The sequence below is a fragment of the Haliotis rufescens genome, unplaced genomic scaffold, assembly GCF_023055435.1.
Source record: "Haliotis rufescens isolate VD_foot unplaced genomic scaffold, xgHalRufe1.0.p SCAF_3, whole genome shotgun sequence".
Lineage (NCBI taxonomy): Eukaryota > Metazoa > Mollusca > Gastropoda > Lepetellida > Haliotidae > Haliotis > Haliotis rufescens.
Genome location: NW_025964001.1, coordinates 24251369 through 24270429, shown reverse-complemented (window position 1 = coordinate 24270429; position 19061 = coordinate 24251369). Strand labels below are relative to the sequence as shown.

Sequence of the window (19061 nt, the reverse complement as noted above, 5' to 3'; positions counted from 1 at the left end):
GGCCTGTAATAGCGGTTCTTTTATATACCACGGGCCTGTAATAGCGGTTCTTTAATATGCCACGGGCCTTTAAAAATACTGGTTCTGTTATATACCACGGGCCTGTAATAGCGGTTCTTTAATATGCCACGGGCCTTTGAAAATACTGGTTCTTTTATATACCACGGGCCTGTAATAGCAGTTCTTTAATATGCCACGGGTCTGTGAAAATACTGGTTCTTTTATATACCACGGGCCTGGAATAGCGGTTCTTTAATATGCCACGGGCCTTTGAAAATACTGGTTCTTTTATATACCACGGGCCTGGAATAGCGGTTCTTTAATATGCCACGGGCCTTTGAAAATACTGGTTCTTTTATATACCACGGGCCTGTAATAGCGGTTCTTTAATATGCCACGGGCCTTTGAAAATACTGGTTCTTTTATATACCACGGGCCTGTAATAGCAGTTCTTTAATATGCCACGGGCCTGTGAAAATATTGGTTCTTTTATATACCACGGCCCTGGAATAACGGTTCTTTAATATGCCACGGGCCTTTGAAATTACTGGTTCTTTTATATACCACGGGTCTGGAATAACGGTTCTTTAATATATCACGGGTCTGTAATAAAGGTTGTTCAATGCACCACGGGCCGGTAATAACAGTTGTTCAATATATAGCACGGGCCTATTAAACATATTCCCCGTCGTCTCCTTTGTATTGAACGAAATTTAATTAAATGGGTAACTTTGTGGGCATTTGGGATTGTATTCCACGTCCCATGGGGCAACAGCTTGTTTATGTTTCAAATAGTCATATTGTGTATATTTAAAGAATAGACTGCGCGCCCGAAGGTATACAGGCTAGCCATAAACCTTAGCTATGTGCTTGCATATCAGTAACGCTGCAGGGGTTCTCGTTAACGTCATGGCAAGTCACAATACAGCTGCGTATCCTTGGTAACTAAATTTCATTTTATTGAACCACGGAGTATAAAAAAAACTTGCATTTATAAATCTGTTGTAAAGTATGTTTGAGGGAAAAGGTTGGTAGTTAGCTCAAAGTCAATACTGCTGCAACAGCTGTGTGTGCGGAACATGACCTGTCCTACTCTACACATGGTACTTCAACCTGATGAACATTCAATATATTCACATAATGTCGAATTATAAATCAGTGCCGTTCTATGCGTATAATAGATATTCGTACACATGTCAAAAAAAGTGAAAAGAAAAACGATGCAAAAAAGTACCTGCAATGAAAGCACTGTACCGTTACACTACTGCACCACAGGTTAACATGTTGTCTGAACTGGAAACAGATAATAACCAACCACACGAGTTTTTCCATGATGCACATGTTCTGGGTCGTACTATTGATGGACCTCTGTGTCAAAACCACAAGCATGGCGAAGACGGCAATAAAAGGATCGAGCAACTCCACCATGTCGCTTAAGATGCTGTGTTTGTGCCAAAGCTGAGCATCCACTGACAATGTGTTGGACAGTCTCAATAAATTGGATAATCGACATTTCATCTTTACATTTTGATGCAAAATCACACATTGACGGTTTTGAGTGGGAAGTGATTGGTTCTGAGCAGCAAACAGAAAGTCTTCTGTTTCACTTTTCAGGCTAGCAGACTTCATCAAAGCGAAAGACTCTGTGGGAATGCTGATCTTCTCAACACACTGCATATAAACTAGATGCAGTGGTCGTTCAGATAGCCTCTCCTTGAAAAACTGGGTCTGGGCCGATTTGATATAGGACTCCGTTTGATTGACACTCACTTCTGTACCATCGAGCATTACAGAACCATCAACAAAATCAACTTGACATTGATATTATGTCCCACATCCTTGGCTTGTTTAAGAAAACTATATTATTATTATGATCAGATTAAAATAGAAAATGCAGCAATGAGGCTTTGGGTGATACTGGTACAGTCAGGCTGGTTAGGCTCATCATCAGCTCAGGGCCCTTGCCCCCTCTACACGCAGCCCAGACAGCGAATGGGTCTTCTCCCAGGAAGCGCTGACAAGTCAAACTCACCCAGAACTTTTCGGAGAATGTGAAGACTCCCCACATTGCAGCCTTCTGCATTACCCAGATTGTCAGAAAGACTGTATTCCTGGTAGCAAATCCGAGTCCTCACCCAAAGTCAGTCAACAGATTGGGATGCACCCAACCTAAGGCATTGAGAACTATGGGGACAACTTGGTACTAGGTTATGGAAGCGTGATACTTCGAAAGCTATCTCTTCATATTTGCTATGTTTTTCCTGAATCTTGTCAATCACATTAGTGGCAAAAGGGACAGAAAATTCAATCATATAAATTTTTTCATTGGATATATGAAACAGGACAAGATCAGGTTTGTTGGTCTGAATACACCTGAGGCTGTAAACGGGCCTATTCCAAAGAATGTTGTATTTATCATTTTCCATGACGCCCTCTACATAATCTGGGTCGTACCATGGATGGACCTCTGTGTCAAAAGCACGAATGGGACTTCTCCCAGTAATAAAAATCTTGACATGCTTCACAAGAGGATCATCAGACAAATAAATTATTATCATTATTATTATTATTGTTGTTGTTGTTACACTCGACATTGTATCCATTTGAGCAAATATTAATTTATTAATGCTATATTATATAATTTTCTTTAATTAACCTTAATTCAACACTTACTAAGGAATCCAAGTCACACATATTCGCATGTACTCAAACACTATGCCCTGATCAAAAAATGCCTTCTGGCAAATCCGTAAGTGATATTTACGTTGTCATTTATGTATTTCAAATCAACAAAGGTAGAAGAGACATATATAGCAGCACAGAATAGAAACAATATGGACTATAGCGGCAATACTGACTGATTGCAGCGCCACTTCGTTTTTCTTCCCTATCACAGCTTCACGCACCTGTCTTCGTATACTAAACAAGTAGGCTATTGATATGCGCTTATCGGTATGTCACCTGTAAATTTGTTCTGCTGAAATGGAGTCCTCCACACGGATTTATTGACCGCGCCACGTAGCAGTTTGCTTTGTTGCACGGCTCATCAAGTCTAGCATTGTCAGAGGTTTTGTTGTCCATGAGCTGATGCGTCCCTAACAGGTGATCCGAGACAGTGCGCCTGTGAGATATGTACAGTGAAATTGTGTGAGACGTTGTGTCAGGGACATACAGGGACGCTGTGTGAGCGAAACCCAGTGAGGTTACGTTGGACGGGCATTGGGGTTGTGTGATGGACATACAGTGAGACTGTGTGCGAGACAGTCAGTGAGGTTGTGTGATGGACATACAGTGAGACTGTGTGCGAGACAGTCAGTGAGGTTGTGTCAAAGGCGCACATTCAGGTTGTGTTGGGGACATGCAGTGAGACAGTATGAGACGCACCATGAGACGCACCATGAGGTTGTGTAAGCGCACATTAGCGTTGTGTCCGAGATACACAGTGAGGCAGTGTCCGAGACATACAGCGTGACAGTGTCAGAGACATACAGCGTGACAGTGTCAGAGACATACAGCGTGACAGTGTCAGAGACATACAGCGTGACAGTTTCAGAGACATACAGTGAGAGTGTCAGAGACATACAGCGTGACAGTGTCGGAGACATACAGTGACAGTGTCAGAGACATACAGTGACAGTGTCAGAGACATACAGCGTGACAGTGTCAGAGACATACAGCGTGACAGTGTCAGAGACATACAGTGACAGTGTCAGAGACATACAGTGAGACAGTGTCAGAGACATACAGCGTGACAGTGTCTGAGACATACAGTGAGACAGTGTCAGAGACACACAGCGTGACAGTGTCAGAGACATACAGTGAGAGTGTCAGAGACATACAACGTGACAGTGTCAGAGACATACAGTGAGACAGTGTCAGAGACATACAGTGAGACAGTGTCAGAGACATACAGCGTGACAGTGTCAGAGACATACAGTGAGAGTGTCAGAGACATACAGCGTGACAGTGTCAGAGACATACAGTGACAGTGTCAGAGACACACAGTGACATTGTCAGAGACACACAGTGACATTGTCAGAGACACACAGTGACAGTGTCAGAGACATACAGTGACAGGGTCAGAGACATACAGCGTGACAGTGTCAGAGACATACAGTGAGACAGTGTCAGAGACATACAGCGAGACAGTGTCAGAGACATACAGCGACAGTGTCAGAGACATACAGCGTGACAGTGTCCGAGACATACAGTGAGACAGTGTCAGAGACATACAGTGACAGTGTCAGAGACATACAGCGTGACAGTGTCTGAGACATACAGTGAGACAGTGTCAGAGACACACAGTGACATTGTCAGAGACATACAGTGAGAGTGTCAGAGACATACAGTGACAGGGTCAGAGACATACAGTGAGAGTGTCAGAGACAAACAGTGAGGCAGTGTCTGAGACATACAGTGAGACAGTGTCGGAGACATACAGTGACAGTGTCAGAGACATACAGCGTGACAGTGTCAGAGACATACAGTGAGACAGTGTCGGAGACATACAGTGACAGTGTCAGAGACATACAGTGAGACAGTGTCGGAGACATACAGTTAGGCAGTGTCAGAGACATACAGTGAGACAGTGTCGGAGACATACAGCGTGACAGTGTCAGAGACATACAGCGTGACAGTGTCAGAGACATACAGTGAGACAGTTTCGGAGACATACAGTGAGGCAGTGTCAGAGACATACAGTGAGACAGTGTCGGAGACATACAGTGACAGTGTCAGAGACATACAGTGACAGGGTCAGAGACATACAGTGACAGGGTCAGAGACATACAGTGAGACAGTGTCTGAGACATACAGTGAGACAGTGTCTGAGACATACAGTGAGACAGTGTCTGAGACATACAGTGAGACAGTGTCAGAGACATACAGTGAGACAGTGTCGGAGATATACAGCGGCATTGTGTCAGCGGAACACTGTAACAAGATGTGCTACAGGTTATTAAGAAGACGAGGCGGTGTTCGGATCTTGTTTCTCCTGGGCATGGTACTCTGTTTTGCGTTTACAAGTGTGTCGATATTCAAGGTCCTTGACGATTCCTACATGCACGAAGGAAACAGGGAATTACTGAACAAGGTGAGGACAATCAATATTCTTTGCATAAAACATAACGGTACCGTTGTTGATGCACCAGGCATTATAATCCATAATACGTCAGGGAAAACAGAACTGAAAGTGGTTATTAACAATCAATTAACCATTATGCCTTTAATTCTATTTAAATGGAAAATACCCGTATATTTCTTCCCTAACTATTCATTGTCATCAGTATTAGAAGATCAACAAAATGCCTAATGTATAGTTCTTTTATTGGCGCTAGCTTTCTTGGTGTATAGGTACTTTCTTGGTATATGGATACTTTCTTGGTGAATGAATACTTTATTTGTGTACAGGCACTTGACCTGATTGATCCAAGTGTCTAATCTATTTGCCCCGGAATTGATTGAGTCGTAGCAAATGTAGTAAACCAGAAGAACAACGAGGATACATTTGTATCATAGTGTTACGTGAGTGTATGATAGTACGTACACCGACTGAGATATAAAGTCATTGGTAACAATTGTTATTTTTTCTTTGACATGGACATTCTGGAGATTTATCCCCAACCTGCATCTCTAAGTACGTATAGGCCTGACCCTCCACATGATTGTAAATACCCCCCCCCCCCCCCCACACACACACACACACACACCCCACCCCCCAAGTAAACTGACTGATCCACCCTGTTCTACCTTGCCACGTGTTGGATAACGAATGCTGCATTTGTCGAGTCAAATTGACATACCAATATCATTAGAAAAGGACTCGATAATGATATTTGGGTTTGTTCAAATGAATATTGATTTGATTGTTGCTTTGGCAAATAATGTAAACATGAGCTCCCTATGCCGTCAATGCACGACATACTACCCATTTCTTGAACACTCGATATATCCACTGTGTGTTCAGTGATGCATATGTGGTGTCATGTTTAAGATGTATTCGATCTCAGATCTTGTTTCAAGAAACGATAGTCATCTCAGCTGAACATGTGAGAGTTTAGATTGACACCGCCATGTGGCTGTTAAGTCAATTCTAACCAACCAGCATGCCAGTGCATGCCGTGAATGTTTTATGGCTGACGTGACTCAGTGTCATGTCAAATGAATTATGAATCGATTTCTCGGTCGAGGTATGGAGGGTTGTAATGAAGCCATTCATATTGTGCTACATGGCAATTCCGATGTTTTGAAAATGGTTGGTCAACGATAAGACTAAGTACTCTTTAATTGACTAAGGTACTGCCGATCTTACGTTAAATTTTAACTCACTCACTCACTTTAAACACTGTCAGAAATAAAACGAGACATGTACCTGTCTGATCGCTGACTAACAGTTTCCTGAACACTGGATATCATCATCTGAATGCAATGAGCAAACTATCTGAACCCTAGTTAAACACCATTTAAACACGATCTCATTATTGTCTGAACACTGACTACATAATCTGAAACAGTCTGAATAATATGTAAACACAATCTGAATTTGGTCCGAATACTGTCGGAAATGTGTCTGAACACTAAACATGGTGTTAAGTATATACAGTAAACAACGGTTATAACGAACTGACGGATATAACGAACTTACTTTTTGGTCCCGACTACTTGCTGTTGTCATGCTGTATATGTACTTATAACGAACTACGGTTATAACGAACTAAAATTAGTAGTCCCTTTGAATTTGTTATAACGGTAGTTTACTGTATATATCGTTATAATGAGGAACACAACGTTTTAGAGTATATGCTTACTCCTTCATCGGGTGAATGAATGCGAGGATGTATATGTATGTATGTAAAATCAACATAAGTAATAAGATAGGTGGAAACAAAAAGAAAACAAAAGAAGCCAATAGTTAATTTGCGCTGATTGGTAATTAACGCTGATCTAATGTCTGACACTATCACGCTCCAGAAATGTGGTCAGCTTGACATTTTGTGTGAATGAACCGATTATCATTAACATGTTGACAAGTACATTTTACCTCCGGTCACGTGTTTTATGGTACCTGATTCACACACTAGGCTCGGCTCGAGATACAGCCTCATGACCTCAGACTGAAATGCCCCAGGTCATATCGAGGGAAACAGTTGAAGCGTTTTATGTCTCTGTTTTATCAGTTCGTGAGTTTGTCATAGCTGTCCCAGGAAAAGACACCGTCCATACTAAACTGGGAGCGACATGGTAATAGACACCTACACAATTCACAAATCATTGTATGGACATGTGATATACATACATACTACAGGGACACGTGATCTACATATATATATATATATATGTAGATCACGTGTATACATACATACTACAGGGACACGTGATGTACATGTATATATATATATGTAGATCACGTGTCCATTTAGTATGTATGTATATCAAACATATATATATATATATATATACAAATAAGTCAGGTACAGGCATGGGCCCCGTGTGAACTACGTTTAGCTAGCACAGGACGCCCTTGTGCAGACCGACAAGACCTGGAGGGCTCTGTTAGATCAGTAAGGAAGTTTCATTTTGAAGTTGACGTGTCACTTGTCGCCGACGGCGATGTGAACCTCAGCAAAACACAACGCTATCTCTCTTAGACTGACAGAATAGAAAATAAGAGGAAACAATTGGTGACAGCCATTAAAGGAATTTGAAATTAATGAACCACAAATTGAATGATAAATGACACTGAATGATCAATATTTTTCACGTGCAGCCCGTTGAAGTCAACCAAATATGCAGCATATGTTGGCGTTGAAACGTGATGTCAATAATTGTTACCGTGAACACGTGAGGTCCATAAGTGTTACCATGGACACGTGATGTCAATAACTGTTACCATAGATACGTGATGTCAATAACTGTTACAATAGATACGTGATGTCAATAACTGTTACCATAGATACGTGATGTCAATAACTGTTCCCTGAGATACGTGATGTCAATAACTGTTCCCTGAGATACGTGATGTCAATAACTGTTCCCTGAGATACGTGATGTCAATAACTGTTCCCTGAGATACGTGATGTCAATAACTGTTACCTGAGATAAGTGATGTCATCAACAGTTTCCGTGGATAGGTGATGTCAATAACTGTTTTCGTGGCTACGTGATATCATAAATTGTTACCAGATACGTGATGTTAATAACTGTTGCCTTGGATATGTGATGTCAATAACTGTTACCATAGATACGTGTTGTCATAAACTGTTACCATAGATACGTGATGTCAATAACTGTTACCATAGATACGTGATGTCAATAACTGTTACCATAGATACGTGATGTCAATAACTGTTACCTGAGATACGTGATGTCAATAACTGTTACCTGAGATACGTGATGTCAATAACTGTTACTATAGAAACGTGATGTCAATAACTGTTACCATAGACACGTGATGTCAATAACTGTTACCATAGATACGTGATGTCATAAACTGTTACCATAGATACGTGATGTCAATAACTGTTACCTGAGATACGTGATGTCAATAACTGCTGTCGTAGACAGATGCTGCCATCACTGTTTCTGTAGACAGGTGCTGTCATAATTTCAACTTTTTCCGTAGACAGGTGACGTCATAACACATTGGACCCCCCACCTGGGTATTCACACACTATATGAACCGTGCCTCACATCCTTTAAAATAGCCACCGATCCCAATGGTGTTTACAAACTTCTACCACAATGTGCAACATGAACTTTTTGTGCTGCATGTGCGAAATTGATGAGCGTATTTGTATTTGCTCGATTTTGTACATATTCCTTCGCCATGCGTTGGAGAACGCATATTCTGCCTCGGTTATGTCTCGGATCGTAAAACTTGAGAAAATCGGCCTGATAGTCAGACCTCCGATTTCACCATCGGCCTTACATTTCACTGCCTTGCTTCCCTCGGGGTTTGCACTACCCAGCATGAATCGTGCTTAAGGATATACACGCAGCACGTTTCTGTTGCGCTTACAAGTTAAGCCACTGTTGGCTTTATAACACCAAGGAAGTCTGTTCTTCCTCACAACATGGCTTGTAGGCTATGCAGAAGGCGGCGCTATGGGCGTCAAATTGCTCTTCTTGCTGTTGTCGTTTTCGTGAGTGTATACATTTCAAAGGATATATATTGGACAGATGTGCACGGGGCACGGGATCTAGACCAGGTCTGTATCACTGTGTAAATATGCATGATAAGTCATTATAATGAGGAAACTAGGGATTAATGTCCAGGAGAGACGACATCATTTTGACTATGGATTAATGTACAGGATATGTCATAATGAAGACGAAACTGTTTAAACCCTCTTGGTGCCACGGGACCATATATGGTCCCGAGAAAATGCCCTTTTAAACTGTGATTTTTTATATTTAACACTGAGTGCGCAAAGTCAAAACTATAACCACCATCACCCCAATCATCTTAGCTTTAACATCGTGTAACTCATACTTTATACAATGCTACGGATTGCGACATATGGCGAGATTAGTAAAGTGGCTACCGCTCTTCTCGGCCTTTTTCTGCCATGTTTGAACACCAAGCGAATGACGGCGAATTTTGATTATGCACCCATGTCACAAACACGTAAATATTTTCAGACAAAATCCTTGTTCATAAGAAAAAATATGACCTGAGTGGTCAGAAAGACATATTTTTCCCAACTGTATACTTATTCACGTAAATACAATTCTGTTCACTCCTTTATGAACAAGTTTATTTACACGTTTTGTATATTTTTATCGACTATCGGTAATGGCGGAATGGTCGGTACTCATGAGAAAACGACAGTGTATATTTTCATTACATTTATGAAGTTCATTGAATGAAATTATGACCATCATCACCCTAATCATCTCAACGTTAATATCGTGTAACTCATATTTTATGCAGTGCTACGGATTGCGAAATATGGCGAGATTAGTAATGTGGTTACCGCGCTTCTCGATCTTTTTCTGCCATGTTGAACTTCATGCGAATGAAGGCAATTTTGTATTATGCACCCATGTCACATACACGTAACTATTATTATATCAGACAGCCAATTTGAAAAAGAAATCTGATCGGACTGGTCAGAAGGATTTACTAGTCCCCACTGTACAGTTATTGGCGTAAGAGTACTAACGTTTAGTCGGCCACGGAAGTTTTTTGTTCAAGTATTGCATTTGTTTATCGACTGTGTCATGGCGATTTAGCACGGCGCTAGAGACAGAACGACAGTGCAGATTGTCTTTTTGTTTATGATGCTGATTTACAGAAAATATTCAATTCAAAGATATGGAAAGATAGCTATAATCGTTAATATTAAGATGGTATAGTGTATATTTATGGGCAGGAGGTTCATGATCAAAACCTAAACATTGAATGGCCAAGCCCGAAGTCATCGACAGGGCACGTTCGCATCATATCTGTGCCGCTATTTCTTGTTTACCGGTTGTCCTACATACTCGCCCGTTCAGACACATAACTGCTACTTTTTTCATATGAAATGACTAAGAGACATGTGTGAGTGACTTGCCCTAACTGTTTAACATTTTGTCGCAAATTGAGATTTCAAAAGTGTGGCCACGACATCTAACGTGAGTCGACGCCATATTGTAAACAAATTGTGTCAAGGTCGGTTCCACATGTGGTAGCTCGGCCCCCGTTTCTGTCGATGGTACACGCGATACAAGCATAATGCAACAACTGAAAACATCAACATAACTTCTACAATGATGACATCAATACCTTTTTGTATTTGGATTAACCGCTTTTGGATACGCTGTGCTGTTAAGTTCGATTTGGATTTGTTTTTCCTTTCATTGAAACTGTGATAATGGCGCTGTGATTGGTTTGCTGAAATAGTATTTTCCATGAGTCTAATGTACATGGTACATGCTGTGATTGAAGAAGATAATTGATAACCAATTGTGTATGCATATATATCATCAAATACACATTACTAATCTCTTCAGAAAATGGAATATATTATAGCTCGTTTTCAAACATTCTGCCATGGATATTAGATCAAAAATTAATATTAGATTTACAAATTATTTATGTACACTGTACTCTCGATTAACGCATGATTATCTATTGCAAGTCTTCAACTCTTATTTGATATGTCATCTGAAATGTCAGCAATGAGTACAATTAATTTTATTTCGTTACTATCTGCAATTTTATTCAAACAGGCTAATAGACGGTCGGGGATTTCCCGCCGCTGTGAATTTGTCGTCTGGACAGGTGCGCGTGATTTGACCTCGCGTGTTTGTGACGTGGATGACGTCACATGAAACAGCTGATCTAATGTTGTGGTAGTATAATAGATACACGTGGTTTCATATTCCAAATAACAATATTCTCTTTGACTGAACTAGAAAGCATATCTAGTACATCACGATTGGAAAATATCTACGGCGACCGACGAGTGAGTGAGACCGCTTATCATTTGACTAACAGTGTTAGAATATTTGGCGCAGTTTTCTAATTTTGGTATGTTGACATGTGCTTTTCATATCTGTTTGAAGGCTTGATATTCCAAAACAATAATGTGCATTTAGTTGAGTACAGTGAGAAACCTGTCAAAATGGATCCAATATTGAACAACCTAGAGTTTTTATATTTTAGCTTCATCTATTGGAATCTCGAATGGTTCAATTTATAACATAAACAGTAAAAGTAATTAGATCTACTCACAATATATAGATAATCAATTTCTAAAAGACAAAAAGTCTTCAGTGTAAATGTGATTTCGTTTTGATGTTTTATATAGTTATATTTATGTCTTTTTTTCACTTTGCATTATCTAAATTACCAAATACTTCGACCAGTGACATAGTAGTAATTACATTCTACTTTGTTTTGTATCCTAAGTATGAAATAGATTTTTTTTAAATAAATATTTGTCTAAGAGCAAAATCAATGCATTCTTGTGGGTTTTTTTCCACCATTTTAATTTGTATATCGATCTTCCCTCCAAGCTGTAGTTTAGCTAGGCCAAAATTAAGGAAAAAAGGAAAGACATAATAAACCATTTTTATTAAAGACTTTACTGGTTAAATTTTCGAAGTTCAATACCAAGAATATATTTTTCCTTTTATGACAAATAATTCCATTACTTTCATTGACCTACGATCATTATCCATTTCAAACTTTTTCTTTAGTAGAATGGGATGGAATGGGAAACTAGTGGAAATAAACTATCACGTATGTCCTTAAATGTACATGTACATATACCTAGCTAGGTGTAAATACACCTCTAAAGTCGTATTTATAAATCAAATGAATAAATGAAAGAAAAAGTGGTATTTCATGGACTTGCCATACGAGTATATTTTAAGCAAAGGTCTAAGTTTGGCAGCCAAGTGCGAAATACGAGCTGATACGAGGATGTATGTTTTCGGGTGGTCATAGTGACACGTCGTACAATGACATATGGCGCCCGAGTTGCTAGTGATCGAAAATAGGTTTGTTGAATGATTTGCTGCCCATGAAAACGTTTCAACAATTTTGATTGAATCTACATGTACTTACTCTTGGGTGGTATAACGTTAGTATAATCTTGTTAATTATTAAGAAATAATGATGATGCCCGATATTGAGCGATGTCAATTTGAGTATTGTTAGGGCTGTTGAGCAATCTTTCACATTTTGTCCTTTGAAAATGTACGATGTCAATTACCCCGAAGTTGTTTTTATCACTAATAAAAGAGCACGGTCATTGAAACATACATTGACGTAACCGGGATTTCTTCACGATATACATTCCAAACTGTCATTCGTTTTGTGACATAATCTTTGAAACAGTCTGCGTATGAATTAATCACGACCACTTCCGTCAATTTTGTTTTGACGTCAAAAACACGCACAATTTCATCGGGATTTTTTATCGGTAAATATAACTCACGAAAAATTCTCAGTGAATGTGTACTTCTTCATAAATATCATATGTCTATCACTGTTAGGACATGTACTTGCAAATGATATGAATTATTGGTCATTTAGATTTCAAACAAGGGCGCTTACTTGACTGTGCTTGCCATATTCGGGTGCGTCCATATTACGAATAATGTGGAAAAGTAGGAAACTTATAATACCAGCACTTTTATCGATGGCTGGGCAGTGCATAGATCTTTTGGATTTGGTGACTTTAGATACTGTTGGAAAGACAATCAACTCGAGTTGCATGTTATACAACTTGGTTACACTGTGTGAAGAAATAAAGACGTTGCAACAACTTTGATACAATGTATACGTTTTTGTAACCGCGACGGCATCACAGTGCGGCACTGAGCGGTTTGCAGGCTGACTGACGTCCAGGCACCATGAGGGAAAAATAATTTACAGGTCCCTAGGTACAGTTGTACAAAGTGATCTTAGCGCTAAGGTGATCGTAACTCCTATACCTTAACATAGACTTACGACAGTCGTAGCGCTAAAGTTGTTTTGTTCAAAGGCACCCTGTTCCACTAGGCGATCGTAGAGCTGTGACAGTCGTAAGTCTATGTTAAAGTATGGGCGTTACGATAAAACTATGAAACTATGGATTTTAAAGTTTGTTTAGTAGAATTAAATTAATCGCACTTAATTTGAGTGACAAATATATATACCCCAAAATTGGTTTTAACATGGTCTACCTATTCATAGGTGACTTATACAAGCTATGTTATTGCTATCGGGGACCTAAAACGACGATCACTGGATATGTAAATACATACAGTCATCTTTATGATAATGGGAATTCAAGTATAGTCATGGACCGGTTCGTAATGCGGTGTCATCCCTGATCTGGGATAAATACAAATATGTCAGATACCATATATGTGTTTAGTAGGCGGATCAAGGTTTGGTGCCATGACCATGTCGACCCCCAACCCCCACCCACACATCCCCACCCACACATACACCCTTCATACCCACCCACACAAACCCACCCCTCAGAGACATAGACATATACACGCACATGCACAGGCAGACACACAGAGACACACCCAGACACATACACACGCGCATATACAACAATATATTTTTGAATTAATCGTATCTGATTTAGTAATTAATAGTAAACATTCCTACGAACGTTAGGAAATATTGATGTTCTACACTCAGAAGGCGTTGGGAAATTGCAATGCCTTGTTGCAGTAAATGTATAGATTATTTGTCGTGCGTGACGATACATGTTCGATCTGTAACTATCTATGTTGTACAAATATCGACCATTGTGTGGACTCGGAAATTACTGAGAATATTCATATTTTGTAACAGCTGTTGAATCTACTCTGGCAATGCGGCCTGGAGGGGAGAGAAGGCGCCCATAGTGTCAGACCTACATGTTACACCGATAGTGTCAGACCTCCATGTTACACTGATACTGTCAGACCTCCACGTTACACTGATACTGTCAGACCTCCATGTTACACTGATACTGTCAGACCTCCATGTTACACTGATACTGTCAGACCTCCACGTTACACTGATACTGTCAGACCTCCATGTTACACTGATAGTGTCAGACCTCCATGTTACACTGATACTATCAGACCTCCATGTTACACTGATACTGCCTCCATGTTACACTGATACTGTCAGACCTCCATGTTACACTGATACTGTCAGACCTCCATGTTACACTGATACTGTCAGACCTCCATGTTACACTGATACTGTCAGACCTCCATGTTACACTGATACTGTCGGACCTCCAGGTTACACCGATACTGTCGGACCTCCATGTTACATCGATACTGTCAGACCTTCACGTTACACTGATACTGTCAGACCTCCACGTTGCACTGATACTGTCAGACCTCCATGTTACACTGATACTGTCAGACCTCCACGTTGCACTGATACTGTCAGACCTCCACGTTGCACTGATACTGTCAGACCTCCACGTTATACTGAAACTGTCAGACCTCCACGTTACACTGATACTGTCAGACCTCAACGTTACACTGATACTGTCAGAGCTCCATGTTACACTGATACTGTCAGACCTCAACGTTACACTGATACTGTCAGACCTCCATGTTACACTGATACTGTCAGAGCTCCAGGTTACACCGATACTGTCAGACCTACATGTTACACTGATACTGTCAGACCTCAACGTTACACTGATACTGTCAGATCTCCAGGTTACACTGATACTGTCAGACCTCCATGTTATACCGCTACTGTCAGACCTCCATGTTATACCGCTACTGTCAGACCCCCATGTTATACCGCTACTGTCAGACCCCCATGTTATACCGCTACTGTCAGACCCCCATGTTATACCGCTACTGTCAGACCTCCATGTTATACCGCTACTGTCAGACCCCCATGTTATACCGCTACTGTCAGACCTCCATGTTATACCGCTACCGTCAGACCTCCATGTTATACCGCTACTGTCAGACCTCCATGTTATACCGCTACTGTCAGACCTCCATGTTATACCGCTACCGTCAGACCTCCATGTTATACCGCTACTGTCAGACCCCCATGTTATACCGCTACTGTCAGACCTCCATGTTATACCGCTACTGTCAGACCCCCATGTTATACCGCTACTGTCAGACCTCCATGTTATACCGCTACTGTCAGACCTCCATGTTATACCGCTACTGTCAGACCCCCATGTTATACCGCTACTGTCAGACCTCCATGTTATACCGCTACTGTCAGACCCCCATGTTACACTGATACTGTCAGACCTCCATGTTACACTGATACTGTCAGACCCCCATGTTATACCGCTACCGTCAGACCTCCATGTTATACCGCTACTGTCAGACCTCCATGTTATACCGCTACTGTCAGACCTCCATGTTATACCGCTACCGTCAGACCTCCATGTTATACCGCTACTGTCAGACCTCCATGTTATACCGCTACTGTCAGACCCCCATGTTACACTGATACTGTCAGACCTCCATGTTATACCGCTACTGTCAGACCCCCATGTTATACCGCTACTGTCAGACCTCCATGTTATACCGCTACCGTCAGACCTCCATGTTATACCGCTACTGTCAGACCTCCATGTTATACCGCTACCGTCAGACCTCCATGTTATACCGCTACTGTCAGACCTCCATGTTATACCGCTACTGTCAGACCCCCATGTTATACCGCTACTGTCAGACCTCCATGTTATACCGCTACTGTCAGACCCCCATGTTATACCGCTACTGTCAGACCTCCATGTTATACCGCTACTGTCAGACCTCCATGTTATACCGCTACTGTCAGACCCCCATGTTATACCGCTACTGTCAGACCTCCATGTTATACCGCTACTGTCAGACCCCCATGTTACACTGATACTGTCAGACCTCCATGTTACACTGATACTGTCAGACCCCCATGTTATACCGCTACTGTCAGACCTCCATGTTATACCGCTACTGTCAGACCTCCATGTTATACCGCTACTGTCAGACCTCCATGTTATACCGCTACCGTCAGACCTCCATGTTATACCGCTACTGTCAGACCTCCATGTTATACCGCTACTGTCAGACCCCCATGTTATACCTCTACTGTCAGACCTCCATGTTATACCGCTACTGTCAGACCTCCATGTTATACCGCTACTGTCAGACCCCCATGTTATACCGCTACTGTCAGACCTCCATGTTATACCGCTACTGTCAGACCCCCATGTTATACCGCTACCGTCAGACCTCCATGTTACACCGCTACCGTCAGACCTCCATGTTATACCGCTACTGTCAGACCCCCATGTTATACCGCTACTGTCAGACCTCCATGTTATACCGCTACTGTCAGACCTCCATGTTATACCGCTACTGTCAGACCTCCATGTTATACCGCTACTGTCAGACCTCCATGTTATACCGCTACCGTCAGACCTCCATGTTATACCGCTACCGTCAGACCTCCATGTTATACCGCTACTGTCAGACCTCCATGTTATACCGCTACTGTCAGACCTCCATGTTATACCGCTACTGTCAGACCTCCATGTTACACCGCTACCGTCAGACCTCCACGTTACATCTCAATAGTCAGGACCAGACGATACACTGGTATTTCAGGACTGAGGACCGATCGGTGTCAGGTTACCTCGGGTCACGGGTGGCCAACTAGTCAAGGATGCCGCACCTGGACATGACATAATCCTGTGGTCGTGGGTTCGAGGATCCTTTGCCGCGCTCTGACCGCGAATATAGATGTCGACAAAGCGGTTAACGTCAACAACCGTGTAATTTGGGCCTGTCCTTTTTTCAGGAGAAAAGTCCTTATATTGTCCTTATATTGAATATTGTTCCTTAAAAGGCGTTAATAACTAATCGGTCACCCAGCAGATGGCTCACTTCCTGACTCCCTGGATAATCGATACAGCGCGGACAACAGATATTACTCTTCAGAAGGACGACAACAAATGCCTTTCAGAGCAATAATCATTTCCCTATTGGTACTTGCAACACGTTTCTCCGTGTGCTGGTCATTAGTTGAGGCGTAGGCGGCTAACTTTCACGTACACCAAGTAAGTCTGTTCTCCCCACAACATGGCCTGTACGCTATGCAGGAGGCGGCGCTTTGGACGTCAATTTGCTCTTCTTGTTGTGGTCGTTTTTGTGAGTGTATACATTATAAAGAATATCAATTGGACCTATGTGGACGGGGCACGGGACCAAGACCAGGTAATAAAGTCTTATTGAGTTAATGTTAGGACAATCCCTGAAGATCCGGGTTAGAAATGGACTGCAGCAACCCAAGCTTGTCTTAAGAGGCGACTTACGGGTCCGGGTGGTCAGACTCGCTGACTTGGTTGGTGCATGTCGATGCTCATGATGTCAGTCACTGGATAGCACGGTCTAGACTCGAATATTTACAGACCGCGATCATATAGCAGGAATATTGCTGAGTGCGGCGTTAAACAGCAAACAAACAAAACAATTAATGTAAGGATGGATGTGAATGAAAATATGGAATTCCAATGTGTATTCCAATGCAATTTTCGCAGTTAAAATGATAAATGACATTACCCTAATGGGGACTACGGATTGCAATTGGTCACCAACAACCTATACTTGTACGAAGAGACTTAATAGATCGGGTGGTCAGACTCATCGTACCCCAACTGTACGGATTGTGCTCACGATATATCATTTACTTACAGGACACCGTCATATAATATTGCTGAGTGTAGCGTTAAACAATAAACAAACACATGTACTGATAGTCTATCTTATACTCATTTAAAATTATTGCGACAGTCATGTTGTCGTGGTATAGATGCGAATTTGCCAAGAAACTAACTTCGAAAATAATGTGTCAGTTGGGTAGCCCTTGCCTATTAATTGATGATCATGAATGTTTTTTTATGATTTTAGTATCTTTGGAAATGTATTGTTTTTTTGCGAGAACTGCGATGTTACATCAGGGCAGTGGGTTTGATATTTAGAAGCTGTTCTATATATATGTTACAGAGACTTGCATACTGGGCCCCGTTTCACAAAGAGATCGTAGCGCTAAGACGGTCGTAAGTCTATGTTAAAGTATAGGAGTTACGGTAGTCGTAGCGCTACGATCGCTTTGTGAAACGGGCCCACATTGTCTATTTTATTTCTGAAATTAATAATCCTACACTGTTTAATCTTTGTTTTACTGACCAGCTAACAAAGGTAGTTTTCTCCTTATGCAATCGCCAGCTGGTTAATTAATTTCTCTTCAAACATACTCGACATCGCAAATGTTAAATATGATGATAAATACATTCACTTTTCTTGATAATAGAAATTTCAATACAAAATATCACAATATTTGTTGTTGGTCGTGTGTGTTACATAGTGTGCGCATGACATTGTCTGTGTATGCATATGTAAGGTTTGCATTATCGAGCAGCATAATTACCAGCGGACATTGATAACTTGTAATATACTCGCAACGTAACCAGAGGCGATGCAATGGGCGTTGAAATACTGCAATGTCTCGATGTAACATCGTTATTGTCAGGCATTGATGTATCACCAATATTGCCCGGCCTTGATATTTCCCCGACTTGTCAGGCCTTGATATTTCCCCG

At 41.3% G+C, this 19061-nt stretch overlaps 1 protein-coding gene across 4 annotated transcripts in view; it reads left to right on the top strand.

The window, feature by feature from the left end:
* Positions 1 to 2988: 2988 nt before the first annotated feature.
* Positions 2989 to 19061, top strand: part of LOC124143960 (N-acetylgalactosaminyltransferase 7-like) — a 31875-nt gene continuing 15802 nt past the window's right edge. The window contains exons 1-2 of one of the 4 annotated variants that reach the window (XM_048403943.1): positions 2989 to 3272; positions 3321 to 5092. In XM_048403943.1, coding sequence (XP_048259900.1) covers positions 4943 to 5092 — 150 coding nt within the window. In that variant the 5' untranslated portion in view covers positions 2989 to 3272; positions 3321 to 4942. Of the gene's footprint in view, positions 5093 to 8965; positions 9207 to 17529; positions 17677 to 19061 lie in introns of those variants that run through there. The other 3 variants (XM_046513134.2, XM_046513143.2, XM_046513154.2) reach the window with 3 other exon arrangements.